Consider the following 26,702-nt stretch of genomic DNA (forward strand, 5'->3'; position numbering starts at 1 on the left):
TCTAATCATTTTTTTTTTATTAACAAAAGTATTAAAGATCTACACCTAAATCTACATTCAAAGCTGGTGGATGACATGTACTATTTCCTGGTCTTTCACAAGTTAGTCCTTTATCATTCCATTCTAAATCAACTGCACATGGCATTACATATAACAGTCCTCCATCATTACATTGAATAAAAGTGTTACAATTATCTGGATCCGGTTTCATACAATGACGAGGACCGGGGCAACCTTTTGCTACTTCGTCACAATCACAACGAGGATCACATCCCTGAGAATTTACTAAAAGTTGAATTATTTAATTATAATTTTAAATTTTGGTTCATTAAAATGGTTAACTTTAAAAGTTGATTTCAATTTCAATATTTACCAAAAATAACTATTGTAAAAAATAAAAATAATAAAACTATCTTTGCTGTCATTTTTAAAAAGAAATATTTTTAGTAATCTAATTGATACTATTAAAGTGAAATACTTTAAAATGATTTAATCTAGAATGAATTATATTTATATTTGTGTAATTTCATTTTATCCTCCCCCAAAAAATGAAAAAATTTTGCGAGAATACAAAAAAAACCCAACCTATAAAATGAAAGAACACAAATATATAATATGAAGAGATCTAAATCGGTTGTAAATCAAAATAAATAAATCTTTTTGTATAGTAGGAAAAGTCATTTTTTAAAAACTTTTATTCCAAATTACAAAATGGTGACCCTTCAAATGAGAAATCCAAATATAAATATATCTTTTTGTGTTGTAAATAAAGTGAGTTTTTACCACTTTTATTCCAATTTACAAAAAGTAGCCCTGCAAATTGAATAAGACAATTATACACAACAATTTTTTTTTTGCTCCAATTGTGAAATCGATATGTAAAAAAAAAAAAGTGAAAAAAAAAATAAAAAAAATCGTCACACTATTTTTGATTTAATAAAAACCATTTCACATTTGGAGCAAAAAAAATTGGTCATAGATTGTTTATTGTTTAAATTGGTAATAGTCATTATAAAGTAATAATTTGTCAAATGTGAATCTGAGAATGATCTATGCGGGGATGAGGGCATGCAGGTTGAAATAGATAAGAGCGAACCAACTAAAGAGAATAAACTAAAGATAGAGAAAAATAAGTCTAAGAAAAGGAAAGCCAAAGAGTTAGAAACAATATTAATAGATGCACAAGAAAAATATGTTAATAGTGACTTACCTCCGTTTGAAAAAAGGGCAGTTCGATTTTGTCTTGAAAATAGTCTGTAGAATTGATCTGTAATGTGCATTCTATCTTGTTCAAACAACTTTTTGTAGTCTGCACTCGATCGATTCCTTGGTACCAAGTAAATACATGTCTCGTAATGACCAAGCAACCTCTCTTTGCCTGACATGGGTTTCTTGCAGTGTTTACAAGTATATATGGTTTTATCTTTGCCACTTCTGGATGGCTTCTCACAAGTGTGAATCCCACCCTCTTGAAATGACAACCTGACTGGCAATGATGGTTTGTCTTTTCGTGCTTCTCCACCCTGGATTTAAATTTATTCTCGTAAAGAGAAGGACAAAATGCATGCCTGCACTTCTGTTCAGTAAAGTTTTTAATCGTGTGTTGACGGACAAAAGAAGTCTCTCAGAGAACACTGCAACTTCCTGGATCTTCAAAGTACAGTTGATTGCAAAGTTTGAGAAATTCAAACAGCTAAACTTGTTTGAAAGTAAAGATGGAAAGGAGTGCTATGGAGTTTACATTGATCATATTAAAGAGGTACAGGAAATGGTAGCTAAATATTTGAAAGATAATCCTAAAGTAAGTAAACGGTGAAGATAAACATTGTATCAAATGTATGTATTCCTATTATTGTTTCTCTTGCGTCGCGGAAACGATTTGTACTGTGATACAACTAAGGATGGAGTCAATCATTGGATATTGGTAGTGTTGAACAAGACAAGCAACGACGACAAACAATACATGTTGAATTTATATTGTAGCTTGCATCTCGAAAGCTACAATATTATTAAAGACAATGTTAAGAAGTACTTACTTTTCTGAAGTGTATGGAGTGAAGAAATGGTGAAAAACTTTGTCAAACAAACAGATGGAGTCAGTTGTGGTGTATATACATGCTTGTTTATTGATAAAATAATAGATAAAAAAAACTGTTGTGTATATACTTTTTTAATTTGAAAGAATAAAAAATAAATTTATCACTTTTCATCTATTTCTTCTAATTTTATGTAATGATATTTTTTCCAAACATACTTAGAAACTTTCAAAAAAACAACTTCCAAATAGTTTATAAAGATAACCATTAACTGTGTAAAATTAAAGTATTGAATTATTATATAAATAAAAACAAACAATAAAGTATTTTATTTTCTTAAATAATAAAAGTAAAAATTCAAGATAAATAAATATTAGAGAAGCATGATCTTTACAATTATTTTGAAACAATTTTTTTTTATTCTTCATTTTATTTGTTTTTTGCTTTTGATTATTTTATTTAATATTCTGAAATTGTAAAGTTCCCTAACCCCATTGAATCTAATTTAATTGATATTCGGTTAGTATTACTTCCTTTACAATATATGACAATTGTAAATCTAGTTCTTCTTAATCTTAACAGGCTGGATCCATATCATCGAATTTTCCTTTTATTCCATAAAAGTATTCATTTGGAGAATGATTACCTCCTCTACTGATAGGGTTTGAACCAAACTTTGGTTTCTTTAAAGTTTGTTGGTGCAAAATTCTTTGCAACTGTATAAAATATATTAGAGATATTATGGAATTCATAGAAAGATTATTGTCAGAGAAAGATATAATAAAATATTTTAAATTCTATTAATTTAATATTTTTCTAAAGTTTTAATGACTTTACTAAAACAAACTATATCCTTGAAAAAGATAGATATAATAAAGGTTTATAACAATTTATATTATTATTTCTTTATTTCTTTATAACTAAAGATTGCAAAATTCCTTGGTGATATTGTATCTTTGAATATTGGAATAATATAGGAGTGCAGTTGTTGATTGGGGTATGTTGTTGAGTTATCATTGAGATAAAGCCATCTATCCATTATAATAATCGACTCTAGTATCGGTGCCAATAAACCTCTGAGAAGTAAGAATATATTGATCTTTTGTTGGTCTCCTTGGAATTCATTGTACGTCTGAATAATCTGTTCCAGAGGTGGAATATCACCTAATATCTTTGTATTCTCTTGTTGTTGCTGCTGCTGTTTAGATTGTTGTTGTGAATGCATTCTTTTCAGTGCAGTCTTGGCATATTGCTCAAAGGTCGATGCATTGGCACGCGATATACATCGAATCGTATAGTTGTGAGGACGGTCGTTATTGTATCGCCGCAGTGCAGTCTCGACGATGACACGATAGAAATGTACTCGCATACTATATTTAAATTCATCGACGTCGTCATTCGATATTCCATAGGAGGAGTCGGCAGCTTCGCAACTTAGCTTGAGAGCAGCAGGACCTAGAGCAACTCCAAACTTCTTTCCACAATCTGATTGATATCTATACAATGATTGGTTATCGTTATCATTATCGTTATTATTATTATCATCGCTTGTTGTTGTTGTTGTTGCTGATGTTGTAGGTATTCTGTAATAACAACAACCAACATCAACTATACTATTGATTCGATTGCATTGTACATAGTTTGAGAGCATAGTGGATGCCAACGCGCCACATGTATGTAAACCAATCATCATGATAGATTCGTATCTCTTTGAGGCATCGTGCTTCACCAGCAGATCAATGAAATCGTCGTTCTTCATATCTGGCGATATCATAGCAACACACATATTCGGTCCTGAAACATCGATTGTCTCCAACAACTTCTTTCTCTTTTCCGCCAGCTCTTGTTTCTTTTGTTTTGCCAGTTTACTTTGTTCCTCTTCGCTTAGCTTCTTTTTATTCTTTTTTGGTAGTTCTTCTTCTTGTTTTTGCTCTTGTCCTTGTTCTTCTTCTTCTTGTTGTTGTTGCTGTTGTTGTTGTTGTTGTTGTTGTTGTTGTTGTTGTTGTTGTTGTTTCTGTTTAGCTGGTTGTTTCTCCATCTTTAATAGTATTGATACTCTTTCCTTTTCTATTTGATTTTGTCTTTTGATTGCACCGTCAATGAATGACTCTGAGCAATCAACAGCACTAAGACTGTAGTTGTATTGATGTGAGAGTACCTGTGTGAGATAACCTTCGCCAGAACCGATATCGACGATTTCATCGGGTTTCAAAACGGTTGCAATATCATTGATAATCTCTGACATTCTTTGTATCTCGTGTATCTTCTTGTCGGACATCTTCAACTTGAGCGAAGGCAATGAGAACGGCTGCATCTTCCATTGATCGTCGGGTCGTCTCACCGACTTTGGCATCCAGAGTGACACGGCATCATTGATAAACTCTCTCAACGACAGTGGCCAATTCTCTTTACACACAGCACCGGTGGTGAATCGCAAACACTCGGTATCATTCATTGAGAGCAACGCCTCTTCCCATTCAGTGGGGACCATCGACCAAACATTCTTCAAATAGAAATCTATAGTTCTCTCACTATACAACCATTTATATTTATCAACGAATAAACATAATTCTTTGAAATATATTTCTTCTAAACTATCAACATTTTCATTACAACCATTACTACTATTATTATTATTACTATTCTTAAATTTATTTGGAGTATTCCATTTTAGAGTGTTATCACCACCCAAATACTCTCTTATTAATTGCTCCATTTTGCAAGCAAAAAATGAAAAAAAAATTAAAACCACACAGATGTTTGTAAACAACTTTAACGACTTTTGTCAGAAATTAACACCTTTTTTGTTTTATTTTTTTAATTTTGTTTTTACAACAAAGAGGTGCCCATATAATATTTTTTCAAAGAAGTTGGGGAAAAAAAAACAAAAGGTATGATAAATCAATCATACTTACCAATACCTACACAACAAAATATCTGTAACAATAATAATATATTATATAATAGTATGGATGATATTACTACTACAAAAACAAGTAACAATAATAATAATAACAATGAAACAAATACCGATATTATAAATAACAATGGATTTGATCATTCCTTTATTGTACATAATTGGAAATTAAAAGTATTTACAACACTTGTATGTATTATATTATATTATATTATACTATATCTTTGTTTAAACTATAATAACTATATTAATATTTATATATATATATTAGACATTTTGTGATCATTGTGGGGGATTGATATTCTCTTTGATGTGTCAACAAGGATATCAATGTCAGACATGCAATTTCAGTTCACATTCAAAGTGTGCATCGTTGGTTACTTCAAAGTGTCGCGACGATCAGAATGATAACGATGATCATGGGATGCTACACTCACCGGAGATCGATAGAAAAGCACTACACACTAAACCAGCATCACACAGATTCCATGTGGCTTCTAAATCGATTCGAAAGTTCTGTAACTACTGTAGAGACACTACATTCACTATTAGCAATCAGTGCTATGCTTGCAGTGACTGTAGGTACGTTGCACACGACGTCTGTCGTGAGAAGGCACCGCACAACTGCAGAGTGACCTATCATCGCACCATCCAGTGTGACACGACCACCAATCTCTCGGCGGATGGCGTGCGATACGACCGACACCACTGGATCGAAGGCAATCTCAAAGAGATCAAACCGTGTCTGCACTGCAAGCAGAAGGTGGACGTTGCGTTCTCGCTGGCGCACTACCGTTGCGCTTGGTGTCACCAACATGCACACAGCGAATGCGCTGACAAACACTCGATTCACTGTGATTTCGGTGAGTTGGCAGACATGATACTTCCACCATCCTGTGTCTCATTACTTCCTTCTTCCAACAACAACAACAACAACAACAATAATAATAATAATGAAGAAGATATTGGTGCAAGTACAACTCACACTAGCAATAACAACAAACAGAATTTAGTAAATTGGAGATTGGAATCACCTATTCCTTCTAAACTATTGATGATATTCATCAACTCAAAGAGTGGTGGTCAAATGGGAACTAAATTCCTCAAGAAATTCTCGTCGATTGTCAACCCATTGCAAATTATCGATTTAATACACCATGGTCCCGATCATGGAGTACAAATCATACAACGATACCTCGAAGAGAATCCAGGTGATGTAGAAAGATTTAGATTACTTGTGTGTGGTGGTGATGGAACCGTTGGTTGGGTACTCCAGATTCTCAAGAAATACAACCTTCCACCCATTCCAATCGCCATCATTCCACTTGGCACTGGAAACGACATGTCCAGATCACTTGGCTGGGGACCAGGTTACAACAATGAAAATCTAAAACTAATTTTAAAATCAATATCTGAAGCGAAACTAACTCATTTAGATACGTAAGTTTTAATACTTTTTGATAATAATAATAATATGAAATGGAAATATGACTAATTTTGCTTTAATCTCTTTTTTTATAAAGATTCACTGTAAATATTAAACAAGATATGAAAGGAATCAATACAATTGTAATGAATAATTATTTTAGTATTGGTTTAGATGCGAATATTGCTTTGGGTTTCCACGAAGCAAGGAATGCAAATCCACATCTATTCACTGGAAGAACTATTAATAAGATTTGGTATGGTAAGATCGGTTTGGAGGAATTTGTTACGCGAAGTTTCCCTTCGATGTCTGAGATCTTGGAGATTACCATCGATGGCCAACCACTGAAGCTGGAGAAATCGATCGAAGGAATCATGATCATCAATGTAAATAACTATGCCGGTGGTGTTCGATTGTGGAAGAAATCATCCAGTAAATTCAAAGCTCAAAAGATTGACGATGGCGTGCTCGAGTTGGTTGGTGTCACTGGTGTGCCGCACTTGGGTTCGATCATCAGTGGCGTAGCTTCACCACTGAAATTGGCACAGGGCTCGCATATCCTCATCAAACATAGAACCAAGAAGCAACCGACTACCGCCGTTCAGGTTGACGGTGAACCATTTAGCGTGGAGTCCTGCGAGATTGAAATTAAATTCGAAAGAAAGGTACTGATGTTGGCACAAAAAGATTACAAAACGAAATCATCAGAGTTTGATCCAGTTTTAATTCCAAACGTTGGAATATCGACGTCTCCAAACACCATCTCCAATATATCATCATCAACAACAACAACAGCAACAACTACAACAACAAATACTACCTTTTTACCATCACCAGACATTTTAAATACACCTTCATCAGTAATGACATCTCCTGAAACAACGACAATTACAACAACAGAGACAGAGACATCACCAACAAACACAAACGAAAATGAAAACAAAGAGAAAATGGAAATTATCAAAATAACGAATTCTGATGATGACGAAATGGATGGAACTCAATTAAACTAGTTAGTTACAAATCAATTTAAATATTTAATTATAACAGATGTAATTTTAAAATAGAGAAATAAACTTAAAGATCCTTTTTTTTGTTTTGATGTAATATATATAATAAGATGATGTTTTTTGTTATATTTTTTTATTATGTTGGTTGGGTGACGATGAGATGATGTTTGTTGATGTTGTTATTTGTTATTGCTAAATTTAGTTGATTCTTAGCTTATGCAGTGTTGTTGGAGCTTGTGTTGTCAATGTATAAAACGTCTTGTTGTTGTTGGATAGGGAAAAATCTTGTGTTGTTGTTGGTTGGGGAATTTGATTTATGAAATCATACGGGGGATCGGAAAGTCAGGCTTGGGTTTAAATGTGTTGTGTGAGTTGTTGTTGTTGTTGTCGTATATTAGTTTAGGCTTTCCTGGTATGTAAAGATATTATACAGGGCACTATCTGATTATTCATTGACAGCATGTCTACCGCGTGCTAGAGGAGAAAAGAAATAAGAAAATGTGGTTAAGGGGATTATTTTGTTATGCAATTGATGGGTTAGGGTTTGGTTTTGAAGAAATACACAACAAGATTATTGTTGGTATTTTTCTTTGTTTAAAAGGATATTATATCTGTTTTCTGGGACTTGGATTCCGAGTTTACCAAAGAATTGGTTTCTAAGGTGCTCTGGCGACTTTGGTTCGATCAAAGGTCTGCGTAATGGACCTGCTGGTAATACCTATAAATAAATAAGTAGATAGATAATAAATTTGTAGTAAAAGAGAAGAAATAGTTGTATTAATATACATAGGTTATTTTATAGAAAATACAAAAGAAAGTGTTTGTTGTTGTTGTTTTGTTACTTACTTCAACACCGGCTGGACCTAAACCTGGAATAACTTTAACCTCTCCATCCTCACCGGATTGTTTGGCCTTGATCATAGAACCTATACGATATCCAACAAGACCTAGCAAAATAATAATAAGACCTGCAACTGACAGACCAGAGAAAGCTTGGTAGATGGAAACTGGGACGATGAATTTGAGAGAGAAAACAATGTTAGTCAATGGGAGACGAAGAGTGTTGGCGATCGAGTAGACGGTGGCACCGGCATGCTTGATAACCAAAAGAATGAAAACGTTGTAGACAATGTTGATTGTCATGTAAATGATGATGATGATGTAGGCGTTGTGACAGTTGTCGCATGGGAAGTCGGTGGTTGGCAAATCGCAGGTGTTGTTGGAGCTGGCCATGGTGATGGTGTTGGTTCCGGCGAGACACTCGGCACCGTCACGGAGCGATGGAATGATGTCCTTGAACTTGATACCTCCTGGTGGTGGCAACCAATTGTTGATGGGGAAGAGGAAGGTACCGACGATACCCTGGAACAAGGAATCGTAGAACTGAAGGTACCAGACGTCCATGTCCTGTACCGATTGGAAACCGATGTCCTTGTAGATGTTGGAGAGCGCAAATGGAATCATAGAGATCAAATAGAACAAGTTCCAGAAGACCTTGTTGTTGGCGTCGGATTTACCGGTGAGTGATGGAATCAACGATACAACGACACCAGCAATAATAACCAAAGCACCAGTGACCTGAATCCACGAGTATCTCATCTTCAAAAAGACGAGCGATGATAACATTGTGAATGGAATGATTGCTTGATTCAACAATTGTTGTAATGGACCTGATGTTGAAATACCACCAATAACTACAAAATAACCAGTGACTGCATCCAAAGCACCCTGTTGTTATTATTATTTTATTAATGATCATATTCGATTTAGTCAATCATCATACTCTAACAACAAAACAATAATAATAATAATAATAATAATAACTGATTTACTTACCATAATTAAGAACTTATACTTTGGGAAATCACGTGTTTCTTGTGGAATATCGTTAGTGAACATAATTTTATATGCAACTACGGCACCAAAAATTGGAATGAAACCATAGTTTGTCAATTGACTATTATTTAAATAGAATGTTAGTTAATAGATGTTCAATTTGTTATTCGTTTGATTTGATTAGATTTGATTCGATTTGATTTGTTGTTGTTGTTGTTTGGAATTGATTTGTATTGATTTGATAAATGGATTGTTTGTTTGTTTTGTTTTGTTTCAACAACACATACTTTAAGAAGAAACCATAATTTTGGAAAGAATTCATAGTCAACTTTAGCAAAATACTGTTAATTACACCAGAGATGACGTAACAAACAGAGTAGATGAGTACGGTCAACATTTCCTTCTTGAGCATTGATCTACCAAATGATCTCAACTTTTCCTTCCAACCAGATTCTTGTGGTTGGTCGATACCTATTTCACTCTCCTCATCTTGGAGAAGAGGTTGTTTCTCTGATTTTCCCATTACTTGTAATAATAAAATTTACTTTTTGATTTGATTGATTTGATTTAAAATGTTTACAAATATGAATACAGAGATCTTATTATAATTACTATTATTATTATTAATTATTATTTATAATTATATTAAATAAATATATTTAAAAGGCGCAAATAAAAAAAATAAATAAATATATAATATCTTTTTTTTTTTTTGTTTTTTTTGTTGATTTTTTTTTCTTTGACTCTCGAGAGTTTTGTTTGTTTGTTTGTTTGTTTGATTACAGAAAGAAAGAAAGAAGTGATTATAGTAGCTGTTGTTCGTATTGAATATAAATATTATAAATAAAACTAAACTAAACTGACTAAAAACACTATTTGATTATTTCTTCTATGAATGACAGACAACTCTAAATAATGACTCTAATTCCCAATCAAATGTAATAAAAACAAAAAAAAAACCTGTTTATTTTGACTTTGACGTTTTTGATGCTTTATTTTTTTATAAAAAAAATCAAAAATCAAAAAATTGTTTTTTTTTATTATTTTTTTTTTTTAATTATTTTGTTGTTTTTTTTACAATATGATTAGATTATCTGATTGGTCACTATTTATTTATTTATAAAATAATATTTGGAAAATGGATAAATAGAGTGTAGATAAATAAATATTTATAAAAATAAATGGGAATGAATAGTAATATTATCTAGATATCAAAAAAATACTAAAAAAAAAATTAAATATTTGAAAAATAATGTGAAACGAAAAATATAAACCAAAAGGTTTTTTTGAATTATAAAAAGAATTTTCTAATGTTGTGTGTGGAAGCACAGAACTTTTTTTCAGGCTATGATTTTTTGCTGCTGTTCTATGTGATGCTTCTTTCTTTTTATTGTTTATTTTTTTAATGTGTATTATTTTTATCACTATTATTATATTATTATTTTAAAATATAAGACTAATCTTTGATTTGAAATTATAAATTGATCAACTAGTTAATTATTTTTTTTTAAATTTAAATTTAAATTTGGAATACCAATTTGAAAAAAAAAACATGATTGTGGTGAATCAATGGTTTCAAAACCTGTTTGACCATTTAAGATTCTGGGGCAATTAATATTTACCACTGTCAACCGTCAACATTCATAAATGAGTTCTCTGATTGACTGGCATTAAAAATTATTTTCAACCAGTCATATATCAATATAGAACAGAGATTTCTTTTACACTTTTGGAAAGTTAAGTGGTAACAATGTTTTATTTTTTAATTTAAAACAACTTTGATTCATTTAGATAAGATTTGATTAAAATGATGATGCTCTCCACTAGCGATTAAATTTAATATTGACCAACATTTCATATACTTTTAGATAAATAGAATAGGATGGTCAGTTTTTACTTATTAATTTTAATCAGATTAATAGTTACAGATATTTTTTACAAAAACAAAAAAACAAAACTATGATTTCTTTTTATCTCAAAATTCAGAGAGTTTCGCGAAAAAATATTCAAACTATAATTAATTTATCTGACCATTTACCAGGCAAGACAAGGAGACATCATTAATTAAAGGTTCAACAACAAATTGTTGATCACGAAAGTGTTGCTGCTTGCTTGTTTTTTCACACCTTGTGATAAGTGAAATTTCAGGTTGAAGGTGTGACATTAAATAGTACATGATTTATTTCACAAAAATTAAATACATTCATTGTTACTCATATTCTTGGGGTTTGTGATGGTTCTTAATAACCAAGACAAAAATTAATAAAACAAATTGATCAAATTATTAAAAAAAAAAAAAAATTAATTCAAAAAAAAAAATTAAATAAATTCAAAAGGCAAAAAAAAAAAAACCAAATTTATTTATTTAATTTTAGTGCAAAAATTTTTTGTATATATTTCCTGAAGATAGTAATTAAACATAATCAACAACAACAACAACAACAATACCTACTCAACCCTATAAGATTAAGTTTTTAATTTTTAATTTATTATTATTATACAACTTTATTTTATTTATTTATTGTGTTAGTTTTTTAAAAAAGTATTTATTTTTAAAAGTACTGTTATTTTATAATTAAGATATTATTATTGTGTGCATATAGAAATAAAGTAGATATTGATAGAGATAGATAGATAGATAGATAGATAGTAGTAAAGCAAAAAAAGATGTCAATGTTTACTTCAATACAACAATCGATTCATAAAGCATATGTGAAGACTGTTGAGAAGGTGACACCAACACTTTCAACATCAAAGTTTTTAGATGAAGGTGTTTTGACACCAGAGGAATTTGTACAGGCAGGTGATCTTTTGACTCATATGTGTCCCACTTGGACTTGGTATGTCATATCATATAACATTTAACCAACATCAATCGAATCTAACTAACTAATACTTTAATAATATTAGGGAATCAGGTGATCCATCAAGAAATGTTAATTTTTTACCAAAAGAAAAGCAGTTTCTTTTAACTAGAAATGGTAAGTTTTAAAAACAACATATAATCAAATTTGATTGTTTGTTAGTGTTAATTAATAGATATTAACTTTCAATATAATATATATATATATATATATATATAAATAGTACCATGTTACTCTAGAGTTAAATCATTGGAGAATGAATCTAGAGCATCTATTTCAGATATATTACAGTTGGAGGGAGAGGACGATGAAGAATGGGTTGCACCAAAATCTGGTAATCCAGATGGAGTCATCGAACAAGATTTACAAAAGGATATGTCGGGACTCAAAGTATCACAATCAAACAACACTACAACCACAACCACCACAAAACCAACCACTATAGATAATACAAAGCCAACTTCTGACGATGACGATGAAGATGAAGACGGTGACATTCCAGATATGGAGGATTTCCAAGATGATAATTTAGTTGAAGATGATCCCGTAAGTTTGTTTTGCTTCTCAATCATCATCACCACCACCACATCATCAAATATCATATTAACATAGATAATTATTTTGTTTTATAGTCTACTTTGAAATCAAATCAACAAACCAATAACAACAATAACAATAATAATAATAGTAATAATAATGTATCTTTAGAAAGTTCAACTGGCAATGCAAATAGCAATAGCAGTGTCGGTGATGATGATAATATTCTGCGTACTCGTACCTATGACATCAGTATTACATATGATAAGTACTATCAGACTCCAAGAGTATGGTTATTTGGTTACGATGAAAATAGAAAGCCATTAAAGGTATGTGTGTGATTTCGAATGAAATGAAATTGTTTTTATAATGATGATGATATTAACTTAACTTTATATTTATTATTATTTTTAGCCAGAGGAAATATTTGAAGATATCTCTGAGGATCATGCTCACAAGACAGTGACAATTGATTCACATCCACATCTTGGTATCAGTTTCGCCTATATTCATCCATGCAGACATGCCTCTGTCATGAAAAAGTTGATCACCAAACAATCTGAAAACGGAAAAGAACCAAGAGTCGATCAATATTTATTCTTGTTCCTTAAATTTATCTCTGTTGTCATCCCAACCATCGAATATGATTTCACTTTGGAGTTTGATACATAATTGAACGGCATTACCACCTCATCATCCCACCAGTGATGGATGCCAACAATAAATATAATTTTATATAAAAATTCAAAAAAACTATCATAACAACAAAAACAAACAAACAAACAAACAACTAAATAAATAAAAAATAAAAAAAGATTAATAAATAAATCTTTGTTTGTTTTTTAATTTATTTTTGCATTAAAATTTTCGATGAAATCGTGATCACGTTTGATCAACTGCATTTTTAATCTTTTACAAAAATGAATAGATTTACCTATTCTCTAAATAATTATTATAAATCAACATCATCATCATCACTAAAATGTTATAATAATATATTAGTTGGTAGTCTAAGATTTTATAGTACAACTCATTATCATGGAATAAAATTGGCTGGTAATAATAATAATAACAACAGCAGCAGCAATAATAGAGATGGTGTTTCAGAAAGAAGAAACTATCTATTGGGATTATCAGATGATCAATTAGCAGATAGATTGATAGAGATGAGAAAGTCTTTGGAGAAAAGTAAAGAGCACTTGGATGAGATTGAAAAGATATCAAAGTTTTTAAATATACCGCTGGCCGATGTTGTTTCTTCACCTTTTAATCTTAGATCGTCGATTTTAGCAATGAATGCAGGTGTTTCTTTTAGTCATCACGAGCTTCGTAAAGTGATTACGCCAATGGATGACTATGAGAGGTTGAAGCGCAAAGAGCAGTTGGAGCGACAATCAAAGTCACCGACTAGATCACGTGGTATGACAGCTTCCACCGAACAAGAGCTGGCGGTAAAGGCAGAGCAGGATGAACGTACCTGCCAAGAGTTGATGAAAACAGCACCTCAATGGGTGATGGGTGAGTTGGAAATGCCGAAATACTCAAGTTTCCACCAGGAGGATCAGCTCGCCACCTACAATCCTGCCCACGTGTCAAAGTGGACCGCACATGAAATGATTCACAGATGGTGTCGTTTCTATTGGTGTTCCGATCAGACAAAGTATCAGATGTATTTGGGTGCGAAGCTGAACGAACTGCTGCCAGTTATTCATTGGCATGCGTTGGAATTGTTGGATTGGTCCGATGACGCTAATGTGAAGGATGTTGCCAAGCGAATTAAAGGAGCAATTAGCTATTTCAATGGCGAATTGGAGTTGTTGGAACAAGAGATTTTCAAAGGATTGAATTCGTTAGACAAACATGGAGTGGAGGCAGACGACCTTATGCATCATCCAACGGCTGTTCTCGATTGGAGCCAATTGAACTCTGTCACCGACACAATGCTATACGTGAAATCACATCACTCCAGATTGCAATCGGAGCCATTCGTTACAGTATTGGAGGCACTCTCGAAAATCAATGGAAATCAACAACAATACTTCATCGATACGATCAGAGGCTATCGAGCATACATTGAAAAGTGTTTCGACCAATTGCTATTCGACACACTGGAGCTGGATACAAAGTTATCGTTACAAAACAGAGATAATAGGTTGAAGGTTGATTTACTGATGAGAGAAGCAAATCGTCAGTTCCAGGTGTACTATCAATATGGTATGAGTGGTGACAAGTCGGCAGCGAGTGACCTTTCACGGTTGGAACATCTCTGTAGATCACTCCAAAAGAAACCGACCAAAGAATTCATGCTGGAGGCGAAAAACTATTTAAATCCGTCTATGCTCGCCAACGGTTTCAATATCAATCAAGATCCAAAAGCAGAGTTGCTCTCATCGAAACAGGTTCACGAAGGTCTGATATCATGTATTCCTGCTACAGCCACAATGATAGAATATTGTATTGAAAGAAAGCTTTTAATGTTGCCAAACATCCAATCAATGGATGAACTTATACTTCATTTTTCCAACTCAACCTTTTTCTACCAGAGAAAGTCGATTTCCAACAGATTTAATCAATTTTTAAACTCTCTAACAGATACATTACCAATTATTTTTAAACATTTAATAGATTTTGAAAATGTATGTATCTAACTAATCAATTACGAAAATATCATTTATATAACTAACATATAATTATGTATCACTTATTAAAGTTAATAGTTCAACAAACAAAAGATTCAATGGATTATTGGATTGAAGAATTGTCTGTTTCCATAGATGAGGAGTTAGATAGTGATGAAATGGCTTTGTTTACATTCATTCCATCGAGATCTTACAGAATTATTGAAATCAATCATTCATTACTCTCACAACTACATAAAACATTTTCAGAGGATATCGATGCCAAGATTCAAGAGTTGGAAGTATCGTATAATAACAAAAAAATCATTGAGAGAGAAATTCAAAAGTTACACGATGGTCTTGAAAAGTTGGTTTCACAGTCATTCAACCAGGAAATATATGACCATCCAACGATTTATTTGGTTGGATTGTTCGACGGTCAGTTCTACTCACTGGACATGCTTTTCGAGTGGAAAAAGATATGGAATTTCTTGAAATCCAATGAGAATGGATTGAAGTACAACGATCTTAAATCACATTCCATCAAACTATTCGAAGAGTCTGGCAAGAAGTTCAACGAAAAAGAATTTATATCAACACTACTCGAGTTAAATCAATATGGTGCAGTTGGAATGTTTCCAGAGATAGAGTAGATTAGAATTACAATACATTAGAATAGAATAAATAATTGATGATTTGATTTGATTTGATTTGTTTTTTTTAAATTAAATATTTTAATTATTTTTGTTGAATACAAGAAAGAATAAAAAAACACTAATCACTTTGTTGTTGATCAATCTCTTTTTTCTTCTCTCTAATCCACTCATTTGCCAGCTCTCTGTCAGGAATCGATAATGAGTACCAAGTTTGTCCTGAATGTTTTTCCCACTGGAAAATGAAATAGATACACTCGTTTATTAACATCAAAAAATAAAATAAAATACTTTAATATATTATAACTTACCATTCTGACATCTTTCACTGAAAACATTCTAGGTTCATAACTAGATTTATTAAACTTTTTATTATGTTGGGCTTTAAAAATATTGGTATACCAATTAAATAAAAGTCAGTTAATTTAATAATTTAATCAATTCATTCTTTTTAAGAATAGAATAGCTTTGCAAAAACTTACCAAGTAATGCTTTCAAACTATCATCCATATCATCGTCTTTTTTAGATGATTTCGAAGTTGTTGTTGTTGTTTTCTTGGGTTTAATTACAGGTGGTTTATTGGCAGTGGTGGTGGTTGTTGTTTGTGTTGCTATTGGTTTGTGTAATGTTGTAGGTTTTAAAAGAGGTTTTGCTGAAAATGGTGGTTTTGTTATTGTTGATGTTGTTGTCGTAGAACAATGTGAATTCGAATCTTCCTTCTTTGAGGATAGTGTTGTTGTTGTTGTTGATACAATGTTAATATTATTTTCCTTATTATTTAAACTAAATCTCTTGGTTCTATCACTATTTATATTTAAACTTGATCTCTTTAAAGTTGTTGTTGATTTATTGGTTGTTCCAACACCACCACTATATATTGGCTTTAATAAAGATGATGATGTTGTTGATGATGATGATGGTGTAGTTGAGTTTGGTGGTGTTAAAATTTTAGAAGATCTTCTTATACTACTAATTCTCTTTCCCATACTATTCTTTGGTGTTATATTATTATTATTATTATTGTTGGTATGAGTATTGCTACCTAAATCATTCTCATTACCTATATTACTACTATTATTATTATTGCTATTACTATTATTACTATCTAATATTCGTTGTTTTTCGTGTAATGGATGTGTGAGAGAAAACCAATCATTCAGTTCACTCTCTACTTTTTCATCGTATGTAAATGTATCACCTTTCAGTAGATTGATTTGCTCAGACCAATTGACACTAGTATTGCTGCTGGCTTCGCTATAACTATTTTGTTGGTCATCGATGTTTGATATTTGGAAATCAAAGAACTGTGGTGCATCAAACTCGAATGCATTATCCATATTCTCTGTATTGGAAGAGGAGGTGGAAGAGGAGGTGATAGTACTACCAGAGCCAGAACCAGAACTGCCAACACTACTACTACTACTTCCTCTTCTCCTAATACTATTTAAACTACTATATTTACTCTGACTACCACCACCACCACCAGTCATAGTACTAGTATTGATCTGACTATGATGATTGCTACTATTAATATTTGGTTTATTCTTTGTAACTATGGTGGTTGTACTACTGCTGCTACTATTGGTAGTTGTAGTTGGAATAACATTTGATTTCATTTCATTTATAAAATTCCAATGACTTTGCAAAGTACTAACTAATATAATAAATAAATAAATATTTAAATTTCAAATAAATATAAATATTGTAAATAAAGGTAATATTTAATAATGTGATTGATCAGAACATCACTCACTGTGTCAAAGGCAAATTAAAAAATCATTTTAATTTTTAAAAAAACATGAATGAACCGTTACAAAAATTTTAAATTCAAAAAAAAATTTGAAAAAGGGCGTCAAACCAACTAACATTATTGAATTGACTGACTGTGAAGCTCCTCAAACCAAATAAAATAAAATAAAATAAAAGATGAGCCAATATCACTGCAACTTCAAAATAAATACATACTTTAAATTTGTTTCTTAAAAAGATCTTTATCTAATAAAACAATTTTTTTTTCAAATTCATTACAAAACTAATATTAATTGCTCCTCAATGGCACCATTATATTGTTGGTCTTATTTAAAATAAAACTATAACCCGATTGGCTATTTTAATTGTATATATATTCAAATTACATTAATCAAATAGAAAATGAGATATGAATGAAATCTTACCATTGTCTCATTTCAAAACGATTCAGAAAAAAAAATCATTTAAAAAAAAACAAGAAAAAATACAAAAAAAATTATAAAAAGGGAAAAAAATGTTGCTATTAATTTTTTTATCAATTGTGCTTTTTTTTTTTTTTACCAAACAACGTTTGTTTAATTGCAATACTACATTTTGCGTGTTGTTTCTATTGTATTTGTGTTGTTAATTCATCAAAAATTCAGATAGATTAATTATTTTACCAAAAAATAAATCAAAAAACATACAAATAATATCAAAAAACAAAACAAAATTTTGACGATTTTAGTAAAATAATAATAATAATAATAAAAAGATAGATTTGTTGAATTCAACTCAACAATCATTTAATATATATATATATAGAAAATAATCATGGATAATGATGTTAAATATTTAGCAAACAGTTTGAATATTGTGGTGGATGACGATGAAATCATAGAGGAGAACTTGCGATATGAAGTACAACAACAACAACAGAAACTAAAGATGACACCCTTGCATCAACAACAGATGCAATCGAAGGACATCAACGATCCACAACGTGTGGTTGACACAGTGTTGAAGACGGTGGTCGATGTGTTCCGCGATTGTATCGAGCGTATCGATAATGGCGCGGCGAAAGACGCCATCGATCTGTTCCAACCATATATTTCAGAGGAGCAATTCCGTTCGCTGCGTGACATGTCACAGAAGATCAGTGGCGATGCCGCACAGCAACTCGATTGCGTCAACGAGACGATGCTCGCCGCCAACCTCAACAACTACTTGATGCCACAGGGTGTCGCTGCCAAGCTCACCAAGCTCAAAGCCGCCAAGTCGCTGCCACGTCAGGCTGCACCGATCCACATTAATAAAGCTGCATCGTACAACTCCAATGGACAGCCAGCAACTGGTGGTGGTAGCAGCGGTGGTTCGTCTTCGCGTCGTCGTGAGAGCAAAGAAGGATTCCCTCTCAATATGGGTGCGATCATTGGAATGGCAGCCAACATGAATCTCGATCAGATCAAATCGATGATGAACGTACTGATCATGATCCTCACACACACACCAATCCCAGTGATTCTCAGAGAGTTCCACCGATTCCGTATGCTCACCTCTGTATTTTTCGATCTCATTGTAGCGATCTACCGTTTCGACGTCAAAGAAATCGCATCACTCTTAATCATCACCATACTCAACGTAATCTCATTCATGAACAAGAAAGATAAAAATTTAATCACTGGTAAGATCGATCGCTCAGACATAACTAATTGTAAAAACAACTAACTAACTATCATTCATTTATAACAAACGAAATAGCGGTCTCTGTTGCTAAATATATTCATAGTTTTGGAAATAAGAAGAGATTTGGATTTTTGAGATTGTCAACTCTTATTCTCTATCTTTCATACCTCTACAAAGTAATCAATCCACCACCCATGACACCATCAGATCTTATTAACTTTGCAAAAGCTTACATGGCATCAAAACTATAAAGTATTCAAAGAAAATATTATAGCTAATAATAATAATAATTAAAAAGAGATTAGAAACGTAACTAGTCTCTACATTATGAATAATAATAATAATAATAATAATAGAAGTTAATGAATAATAATAATAATAATAATAATAATAACTAAAAAAAATATATCATTTTTTTGTAATTTTGTTTAATAAATAATAAATAATAATAATAATAATAGATAGATCTATCTCCAATTTTAAAGAAAAAAAGAAAAGAAAAAAAGAAAGAGAATTGATTTGATTCTATATAATCTCTATATATATATTTATTGTTGATTACTTTTTATTTACATTTTATATTATATTAATTATTTATTGTATTATCTTTAAACCTTGAATGATATCAGGATTCTTTAAAGTACCTCTTTTATATTCCTCGAGTGATATCATACCATCACCATTGTCATCCATCTTCTCGAAAAAGTCATCGATCATATCTTGTTGATCGAGTCGCTTTCCACTGCATGTTACGAACGGTCCAACCAACCTGTACATACTCTCCAATATTGATTCCATCTCCTTCTTTGTTATATATCCATTACCATCTAAATCGTACAATGAAAATGCAACTAATTATCAAATGTAATTTTTAATAAGTACTTATTCATTTCATTTTCATTGTCATTTAATAAGTTAAACTTACACTCTATTTTCTCTTCTGGAGTACCTCTTGTTATAACTGATAATCCACAAACTAATAATAATAAAGTTTAAAGAGTTAGTTAATCATTTTTCTCTTTTTGATTATTATAGGTATAAACTTACCAAACTCTTGAAAATTGATTGTATTATCTTTGTTTTTATCGAAAACATTGAATAGTAGTTCGTGTAAGAATGTATCAGCAATACCCATTTGTGTCATGATGTCTCTAAACTCTGTTTTACCGATGACACCACCACCAGGTGAATCCTTTTTAAAGTCTTTAAACAATGATTTCAATTCTTTGGCATCAACTAAATGATCATCAAGAATACACACATTCAATAGTTAGTTTTGTATTGTTTATACTATCTCTTGGAATGAATTAACAAACTAAATACATACAATGTGAGGATGATACAAGTTGTTCGACCTCCTCTTTCTTTAGACTGCCTATATGATTTCCCATGATTAACTTTTCAAAGTATTTTAGAAGCATTTGATTGATTGATTGTTTGATTGTTTAGTTTAGATAATATGTAAATAATAATCAAGAGTTAAATAAGAGAGAGAGAAAAGAGAAATAAATAATGAAATACAATGAATTTGAAAATAAAAATAAAAAAAAGGTAGTGTGAGAAATAGCTAGCTAATTTAACTAATCTTTCTGAATAACTATTATTATTAACAATTGTTATTTCATTTGTATTTAAATACTTTTTATTTTTATAAGTGTTTGGTTATATTTATTTGTTTTTTATTATTGTATTGTTGTTTAATTTATAACCATAGTTTTTTATTTAACACTGGTTATATTTATTGATTAGTTTCGTTTACTTGTTAATCTTTGTTTATTAAGCTGTTTTACAAAAATAGACAACCCAAAATAACTATGCTCAAAATTGCTAAACCTTATCATTAATATTCACATTTTTTTAATTTTTAATTTCAATAAAAAAAAACTGAATGTCTTTCAGACTTTAACTCCTGACTTGATATTTGCTTTTTATAACAAATAGAAAGATATATTTTATTGATTGAACAATCAATTATAATTTATAAAAAAATTGAAAGACAACAAGTTTGTTTTTGTTTCAATAGTGGATATGTTTGATTTTAAATCATTCGAATATGGAGATTAATATGAACATTTTTGATAAATGGTAACTCTCCTTTCCTGAGAAACATGATATGGTCGAGATTGTGTCAAAAGGAATTGATTCTATTTTAAAAAAATGCTTTTGGAAAAATCAAATTAAATTATCCAAGTCTTCTTGACTTGATAAATATCTTCAAACTTTATTTTTTCTTAAAATATCATTGGCATGAGTTAGAAGCTATCCAATTTTAGAAAGAATTCTTTTGAATTGAAATGTTAAAATTTGTTCATAATAAACCAAAATTGAAAACATGTGGCATCTTATTTAAATTGTTTGGAACTTATTAAATTATTTAAGTTCCCCCATCCTTCCATGGAACATCTTGTCCCCCAAAATGGTCTATTTTTTGAAAATTTTAATACATAAAATAATTGAATATTCCTCAAATTAATCAATTTTAATAATTGTTCCCTATTTAGGTAAAAAAGATTTTGGAGAAAAAATAAAAAAATGTTTTGACTAATATATCTAAGCACTGAGCATCTTCCATATATTATAAATACAATATTAATTAACACCTCAAAGCAATAACAATCAAAAATACTTGAAAAATTAATATTTATAAACAAAATAGTATTATTATAATAATTAAAAAAAAATAGATTATATAATAAATAAAATAATTTGTAAATAATAAATATTTATATATATTTATATTGATAGGACAGAGAGGTAGTTAGATATACTTTTATTTCTCTGAAGAAAGGGTAATATTATAAAATAATTATTTGTTTTATTAGTCATTTTGTAGATTCACTATTAAATCCATTTTCTATTTATATATTATTTATTTTTTTTTATATAAATTATATTTTTTTCGGGAAGTCATCTAAAATAAATTTATATTTCAATTTAATCTAAATCTATTTGGTTTTAAATAATCTATGATTCAGTCATTAATGCAATAACACACTGTTGACAATCATCTCATTTCACCTGTCAATTAATAATAACAATGAATTTTTAATTTTCCCTAGTGTCATAATAATTGATTCTATTGTTCAATACCTATCTACTATCGAGATAGCATCTTTATTTTAACAATTACTCGCTATTCATTCGTTGATAGTTTACAAATATCTATATTTAAAATAAAGACATACATCTGTTAAAAACAAAAAAGATGATTCATACATTCAATCATTTTTAGAAATATATGTTATATAACTTTCATTACTACTACTACTGTTATTATTTTAAAATTATTTTATTTACGAAAAAAAAAATGAACAGTTCACCTTATACACACAACTTTTATATTTTTCCATAAAAGATTAACATTCCCACACTTACACTACCACCACATACACACACTCTTACACCACCAACACTATTCTTGAAAGAGTGTTCAATAACTCTTTTCATAATTAACATAAAAAGTTCATTTTTCATATATCCAATGATTTTCAAGTACCTTTTACATTCATTCATCTATTTATTTTTAATATAAATTGTAAAAATATTTATACCCAATTTAATTAAAGCGAGTGAAAACATTTAATTAAGTAAGGATAACATCAAACACTAACACCAACGAAACAAACATTTAGACACCAGAATTAAAGAAAGGATATTACTTCAACACTACTTTTGTGAGTAACAACTAATTGTATTGAATTTAACTTAAGTTCAACAAAAGTGTAGTCATCCATTAGTGAAAAAACAACAAAACTAAATTGGCAGCATCAGGCAAGAAACCAAATAATATACATATCAACAACAACAACAACAATAAGCAACTTTTGTAAATAATATTCTAGTGAGGAGTGAGTCGCCACCTTCTTGCTTATTACACAAACAACAAACAACAACAACAACAATTAATAATTAAAATTATTTTTTTATTAATTAAAATAATATTCTGAAATAAGAAGTAAATTGATCTAAAATCTTTTCTATTACCATATTTATAATAATAATCATTCATTTACTTTAACCTTTCGCTTTTCTCTAAATTAATAATTCAAAACATCTTATTATAAAACTTTTATTTACAAATTAAGTTTGACTATAAAAAGATAACTTTTGTAGGTATTCTTACATCATTATATTCTAAATATATATAAACAAAACTAGAAACAAAAACAACTAAAACTAATTTATTTAATCTTTTTATTAATATTTATAATAATATATATAAACTTCTATCTTTTCATTTTTCTTTTTCTTTTTTTAAAATTTCAAAGAAATAATTCTTTTTCGAAAATGAATTCACTTAATAAATCTGTATTTGGTTCAATTAGAACATATGTCACTGGAAGACAAACATTAAAGAATATAGGACAAAAGAGAGGAAAAGGTAGATATTGAAAAAATAAATATTTGTTATCCAATAAAAATAACATTTTACTAATACATTATTATTTGTAATAATACATTTTGAAAATAGATGGAAGATTATTCACTGTACCACCAAAGGCATGGGATGAGTCACTGTCCTCTCAAAGTGAAGCCATTATTAAAGCTGAGCAAAGTGGACACCAATCATTTGAACAAATGCAAAAGATGAGTGTCAAAAAGATTCAAGAGGAATTCAAACCAAGAAGAACCAATTTGAATGCTTAGTTGTAAATAAAAATCCTTTAAATTTTTTGTATAGTACCTTAAAAAAAAAAAAAAAGTTTTAAAAACTAAATTATTTTTTAATAATCTTTATCTGTTATTAGTAATTGTGATATCACACCATTCTTTTTTTGTTTTAGAACAAAACAACAATCAATTCAATGTTGTTTTTGGTAAAAAAAAACCAAATAAAAAATAAAATAAAAAATCAAAAATTTGTTTTTGTTTAATTCAATTCCCCTTTTTTCGTGAACATCATTATTAAACTGCTGCTGTAAAATATAATACATATAACTATTTCACAGGTTAACTTTTTGAATTTATAATTATAACAAATTCGTCATTATTATTATTGTTTATTTATTTATATCATTAATATTTGTAATCTAGTTTTTGATAATATTGTAAAAAAGTAGTACTTTTTATTTTATTTTATTTTATTTTTTATTTATTTATTATCTATAATATATATAAATGATAAATATAAGTAGAATTAGAGATTTGAAGAAATGTGTTATACCTTTAACATCTAGATCCATCTTAAAAGTAAGTGGACCGGATGCTGTGAAGTTGGTTCAAGGATTAACTACCAATAATATGGGTAGATTGGTGGACAGTCAAGCACCGTCGCCTACCTCACTCTATACAGGATTTCTCTCGTCGACCGGACGTCTCTTGTTTGATGCAGTGGTTTTCCATCAGCAAAATGTGGAGGTGATCTCTTCTTCGGCGTCGAGAGTCGCTAAATCCGATGGCAGCAGCGGTGAGCAGCAACTCTTTATCGATGTCGACTCGGAGGTGGCATCACGAGCAATCGAGCATCTTCACTACTACAAAATCAGAAACAAGGCAACAATAGAAAATGTCACTGAGGAGTTCGCACTGTTCTCAGTGCTCGACAAGACATACAAATCCGTGAGAAACGACCAACTCTTTGAGCATCTCAAACAACAGAAATGCACCGTAATGATGGATCCAAGACACGACGCAATGGGTCTAAGAATTTTAGTTCCATCATCAAAGAATTCAAGTATGTAGAAAAATATATATAATGATAAGAAAGAAATATTTATCAAGATAAACAATTTGTGATTAATGGTTTGTTTTATTTTGTTTCACTTAAGTGAAAAATGAAGTTTTGTCAAACTACCCAGAAGAGAAAGAAGATGTTTATAATCTCTATCGTGTACAGAATGGTATCCCACAGGGTGTAAAAGATTACTCCTATGATAAGGTTATTCCATTGGAATATAATTTCGATCTTCTGAATGGTGTTGACTTCCATAAGGGTTGCTATTTGGGTCAGGAGTTGACGTCGAGAACTCACTACACCGGTTTGATCAGAAAGAGACTGTTCCCAGTGGTTATGTCGTCCGATTCTCCTAAAGAACACTCTGTCAAAAAAGAACATCATCTGCTTTTCTCACAGAGTGTAGTTGATTCTCTCGATGTCCAGGCACCACCAGCCGATACAGAGTTGAAGATTACCATCCTCACCGGATCGACTTCACCATTCAACGAAAAGCAACCACATCAACATAGCAACACACCACCTCCACCACCATCAAGAACAACAGAGAAAGTTATCTCATCATACAACAACATCGGTTTGGCTATTGTCAAAGTTGACCATATTGATTCAGCATCGTTCAAATCCACCAACATCAAAGATCCTAAAGGAAGATCATTGGAGCTATTGGAACCATGTTGGTGGTCAAAAGTTGTTGGTATTCAAGTGCCAACCCAACAGGTTAGCTGAGGAATTAGGTAGATGAAAGAGAATGATTCAACCAATACCATACCAATTATCCAATTAATGTATTACATTAATAAAATAACACATTAAAACCATTTAACATCATATTGTCGCACAATAATATTATTTACTTATTTGTTTGTTGAAATGATCATTTTTATTTTGTTTTCATTAGATATACAGACTTTTTGAGAAATTTACAACACTTCTAAATAAGTTCAATCAAAAAAATATGTTTTAAAACAATATATTGTTGTGTGGTCAATAATTCTAGTGTTGAAAGAAAAGTGTAGAATGAAAATAACACACCATTCTATTCAAAAAGGAAATTTTATTAGAATTCAACAGTAATATGATTATCCATTTAAAATCTAACCAAAATATTATTGGATATATCTAGACCCCATATATTTTATTGGAACTAATATGGGTTCCGTTGAATTTATCTTTAAGAAAATTAAAAACAAGAAAACTATAAATAGTGAATCATTTGTTGGAAAGATATCAAATCAAAAACAAAATCAAACAACAAGACAAATTTAAATAATTGTACTTATAAATCTTTGTAAACTATTAATAAATTCTAAAAAATGACTTTAATCAGTAAGTTAATTAAAAAAATAATATTGTCCAAAAATAAAAAATTAATAAATAAAAATAAACAGAGGCTATTTCTTTTTTGGGTAACTCTTTCTCTTTGAAATCATCCACCACAAGTTTAATTTCCTCTTCTGGATCGAATGGTGCTTCTCAAGGATCAAACCAAGTTAGCTGTGGTGGATACTCTGGATGTTCAGGATGCTACGGATGCCCAGGTTGCCCAGGTTGCTGTGGTCAACAACAATTTGGAAACGGTGGTGGATTCTATGGAAACAATTGTGGACCATGGGGATGTGGTAATTAAATTGTGAACGAACCAGCAACAAAACTAAAACTCATCAGCTTTATTCAATTCACTCTACACCAATAACCACAACAACAACTGGGATG

At 30.5% G+C, this 26,702-nt stretch overlaps 14 protein-coding genes across 14 annotated transcripts; 8 read left to right on the plus strand and 6 right to left on the minus strand.

The window, feature by feature from the left end:
• Positions 1-31: 31 nt before the first annotated feature.
• On the minus strand, positions 32-1,280 carry PPL_04012 (carbohydrate-binding module family 14 protein; the record flags this gene model as incomplete). The annotated part of the gene is made up of 2 exons (XM_020574925.1): positions 32-285; positions 1,211-1,280. The coding sequence occupies 2 exons, from the start codon at positions 1,278-1,280 to the stop codon at positions 32-34; spliced, it is 324 nt and encodes a 107-aa protein (XP_020435339.1).
• Positions 1,281-1,345: 65 nt separating this feature from the next.
• PPL_04013 (uncharacterized protein) lies at positions 1,346-2,830 on the plus strand (the record flags this gene model as incomplete). Its single annotated transcript, XM_020574926.1, has 3 exons — positions 1,346-1,407; positions 1,585-1,801; positions 2,771-2,830. The coding sequence occupies 3 exons, from the start codon at positions 1,346-1,348 to the stop codon at positions 2,828-2,830; spliced, it is 339 nt and encodes a 112-aa protein (XP_020435340.1).
• A 104-nt stretch (positions 2,831-2,934) lies between these two features.
• PPL_04014 (uncharacterized protein) lies at positions 2,935-4,752 on the minus strand (the record flags this gene model as incomplete). Its single annotated transcript, XM_020574927.1, has 1 exon — positions 2,935-4,752. One exon carries the CDS (start codon positions 4,750-4,752, stop codon positions 2,935-2,937), a length of 1,818 nt encoding a protein of 605 aa, XP_020435341.1.
• Positions 4,753-5,004: 252 nt separating this feature from the next.
• On the plus strand, positions 5,005-7,392 carry dgkA (diacylglycerol kinase; the record flags this gene model as incomplete). The annotated part of the gene is made up of 4 exons (XM_020574928.1): positions 5,005-5,142; positions 5,277-5,535; positions 5,913-6,393; positions 6,477-7,392. The coding sequence occupies 4 exons, from the start codon at positions 5,005-5,007 to the stop codon at positions 7,390-7,392; spliced, it is 1,794 nt and encodes a 597-aa protein (XP_020435342.1).
• A 442-nt stretch (positions 7,393-7,834) lies between these two features.
• crtp1 (putative transmembrane protein) lies at positions 7,835-11,442 on the minus strand (the record flags this gene model as incomplete). The annotated part of the gene is made up of 6 exons (XM_020574929.1): positions 7,835-7,863; positions 8,032-8,107; positions 8,236-9,117; positions 9,226-9,346; positions 9,513-9,750; positions 11,427-11,442. 6 exons carry the CDS (start codon positions 11,440-11,442, stop codon positions 7,835-7,837), a joined length of 1,362 nt encoding a protein of 453 aa, XP_020435343.1.
• A 450-nt stretch (positions 11,443-11,892) lies between these two features.
• atg3 (ATG3/ATG10 family protein) lies at positions 11,893-13,298 on the plus strand (the record flags this gene model as incomplete). Its single annotated transcript, XM_020574930.1, has 5 exons — positions 11,893-12,065; positions 12,136-12,206; positions 12,313-12,635; positions 12,722-12,955; positions 13,041-13,298. 5 exons carry the CDS (start codon positions 11,893-11,895, stop codon positions 13,296-13,298), a joined length of 1,059 nt encoding a protein of 352 aa, XP_020435344.1.
• Positions 13,299-13,546: 248 nt separating this feature from the next.
• Positions 13,547-15,897, plus strand: torA (tortoise; the record flags this gene model as incomplete). The annotated part of the gene is made up of 2 exons (XM_020574931.1): positions 13,547-15,262; positions 15,337-15,897. 2 exons carry the CDS (start codon positions 13,547-13,549, stop codon positions 15,895-15,897), a joined length of 2,277 nt encoding a protein of 758 aa, XP_020435345.1.
• Positions 15,898-16,018: 121 nt separating this feature from the next.
• Positions 16,019-18,083, minus strand: PPL_04019 (uncharacterized protein; the record flags this gene model as incomplete). Its single annotated transcript, XM_020574932.1, has 4 exons — positions 16,019-16,132; positions 16,209-16,279; positions 16,380-17,548; positions 18,073-18,083. The coding sequence occupies 4 exons, from the start codon at positions 18,081-18,083 to the stop codon at positions 16,019-16,021; spliced, it is 1,365 nt and encodes a 454-aa protein (XP_020435346.1).
• Positions 18,084-18,460: 377 nt separating this feature from the next.
• Positions 18,461-19,675, plus strand: PPL_04020 (uncharacterized protein; the record flags this gene model as incomplete). The annotated part of the gene is made up of 2 exons (XM_020574933.1): positions 18,461-19,310; positions 19,611-19,675. 2 exons carry the CDS (start codon positions 18,461-18,463, stop codon positions 19,673-19,675), a joined length of 915 nt encoding a protein of 304 aa, XP_020435347.1.
• A 231-nt stretch (positions 19,676-19,906) lies between these two features.
• ncsA (EF-hand domain-containing protein) lies at positions 19,907-20,703 on the minus strand (the record flags this gene model as incomplete). The annotated part of the gene is made up of 4 exons (XM_020574934.1): positions 19,907-20,163; positions 20,238-20,288; positions 20,360-20,548; positions 20,640-20,703. The coding sequence occupies 4 exons, from the start codon at positions 20,701-20,703 to the stop codon at positions 19,907-19,909; spliced, it is 561 nt and encodes a 186-aa protein (XP_020435348.1).
• Positions 20,704-21,484: 781 nt separating this feature from the next.
• PPL_04022 (uncharacterized protein) lies at positions 21,485-23,299 on the minus strand (the record flags this gene model as incomplete). The annotated part of the gene is made up of 4 exons (XM_020574935.1): positions 21,485-21,512; positions 22,443-22,474; positions 22,688-22,825; positions 23,297-23,299. 4 exons carry the CDS (start codon positions 23,297-23,299, stop codon positions 21,485-21,487), a joined length of 201 nt encoding a protein of 66 aa, XP_020435349.1.
• Positions 23,300-23,599: 300 nt separating this feature from the next.
• On the plus strand, positions 23,600-23,959 carry PPL_04023 (uncharacterized protein; the record flags this gene model as incomplete). Its single annotated transcript, XM_020574936.1, has 2 exons — positions 23,600-23,693; positions 23,784-23,959. The coding sequence occupies 2 exons, from the start codon at positions 23,600-23,602 to the stop codon at positions 23,957-23,959; spliced, it is 270 nt and encodes an 89-aa protein (XP_020435350.1).
• A 471-nt stretch (positions 23,960-24,430) lies between these two features.
• Positions 24,431-25,715, plus strand: PPL_04024 (YgfZ/GcvT domain-containing protein; the record flags this gene model as incomplete). Its single annotated transcript, XM_020574937.1, has 2 exons — positions 24,431-24,986; positions 25,081-25,715. The coding sequence occupies 2 exons, from the start codon at positions 24,431-24,433 to the stop codon at positions 25,713-25,715; spliced, it is 1,191 nt and encodes a 396-aa protein (XP_020435351.1).
• A 587-nt stretch (positions 25,716-26,302) lies between these two features.
• On the plus strand, positions 26,303-26,616 carry PPL_04025 (hssA/2C/7E family protein; the record flags this gene model as incomplete). Its single annotated transcript, XM_020574938.1, has 2 exons — positions 26,303-26,315; positions 26,378-26,616. 2 exons carry the CDS (start codon positions 26,303-26,305, stop codon positions 26,614-26,616), a joined length of 252 nt encoding a protein of 83 aa, XP_020435352.1.
• Between the last annotated feature and the right edge of the window lie 86 nt (positions 26,617-26,702).

Source organism: Heterostelium album, assembly GCF_000004825.1.
Source record: "Heterostelium album PN500 unplaced genomic scaffold PPL_contig8, whole genome shotgun sequence".
NCBI classification, from domain to species: Eukaryota; Evosea; class Eumycetozoa; order Acytosteliales; family Acytosteliaceae; genus Heterostelium; species Heterostelium album.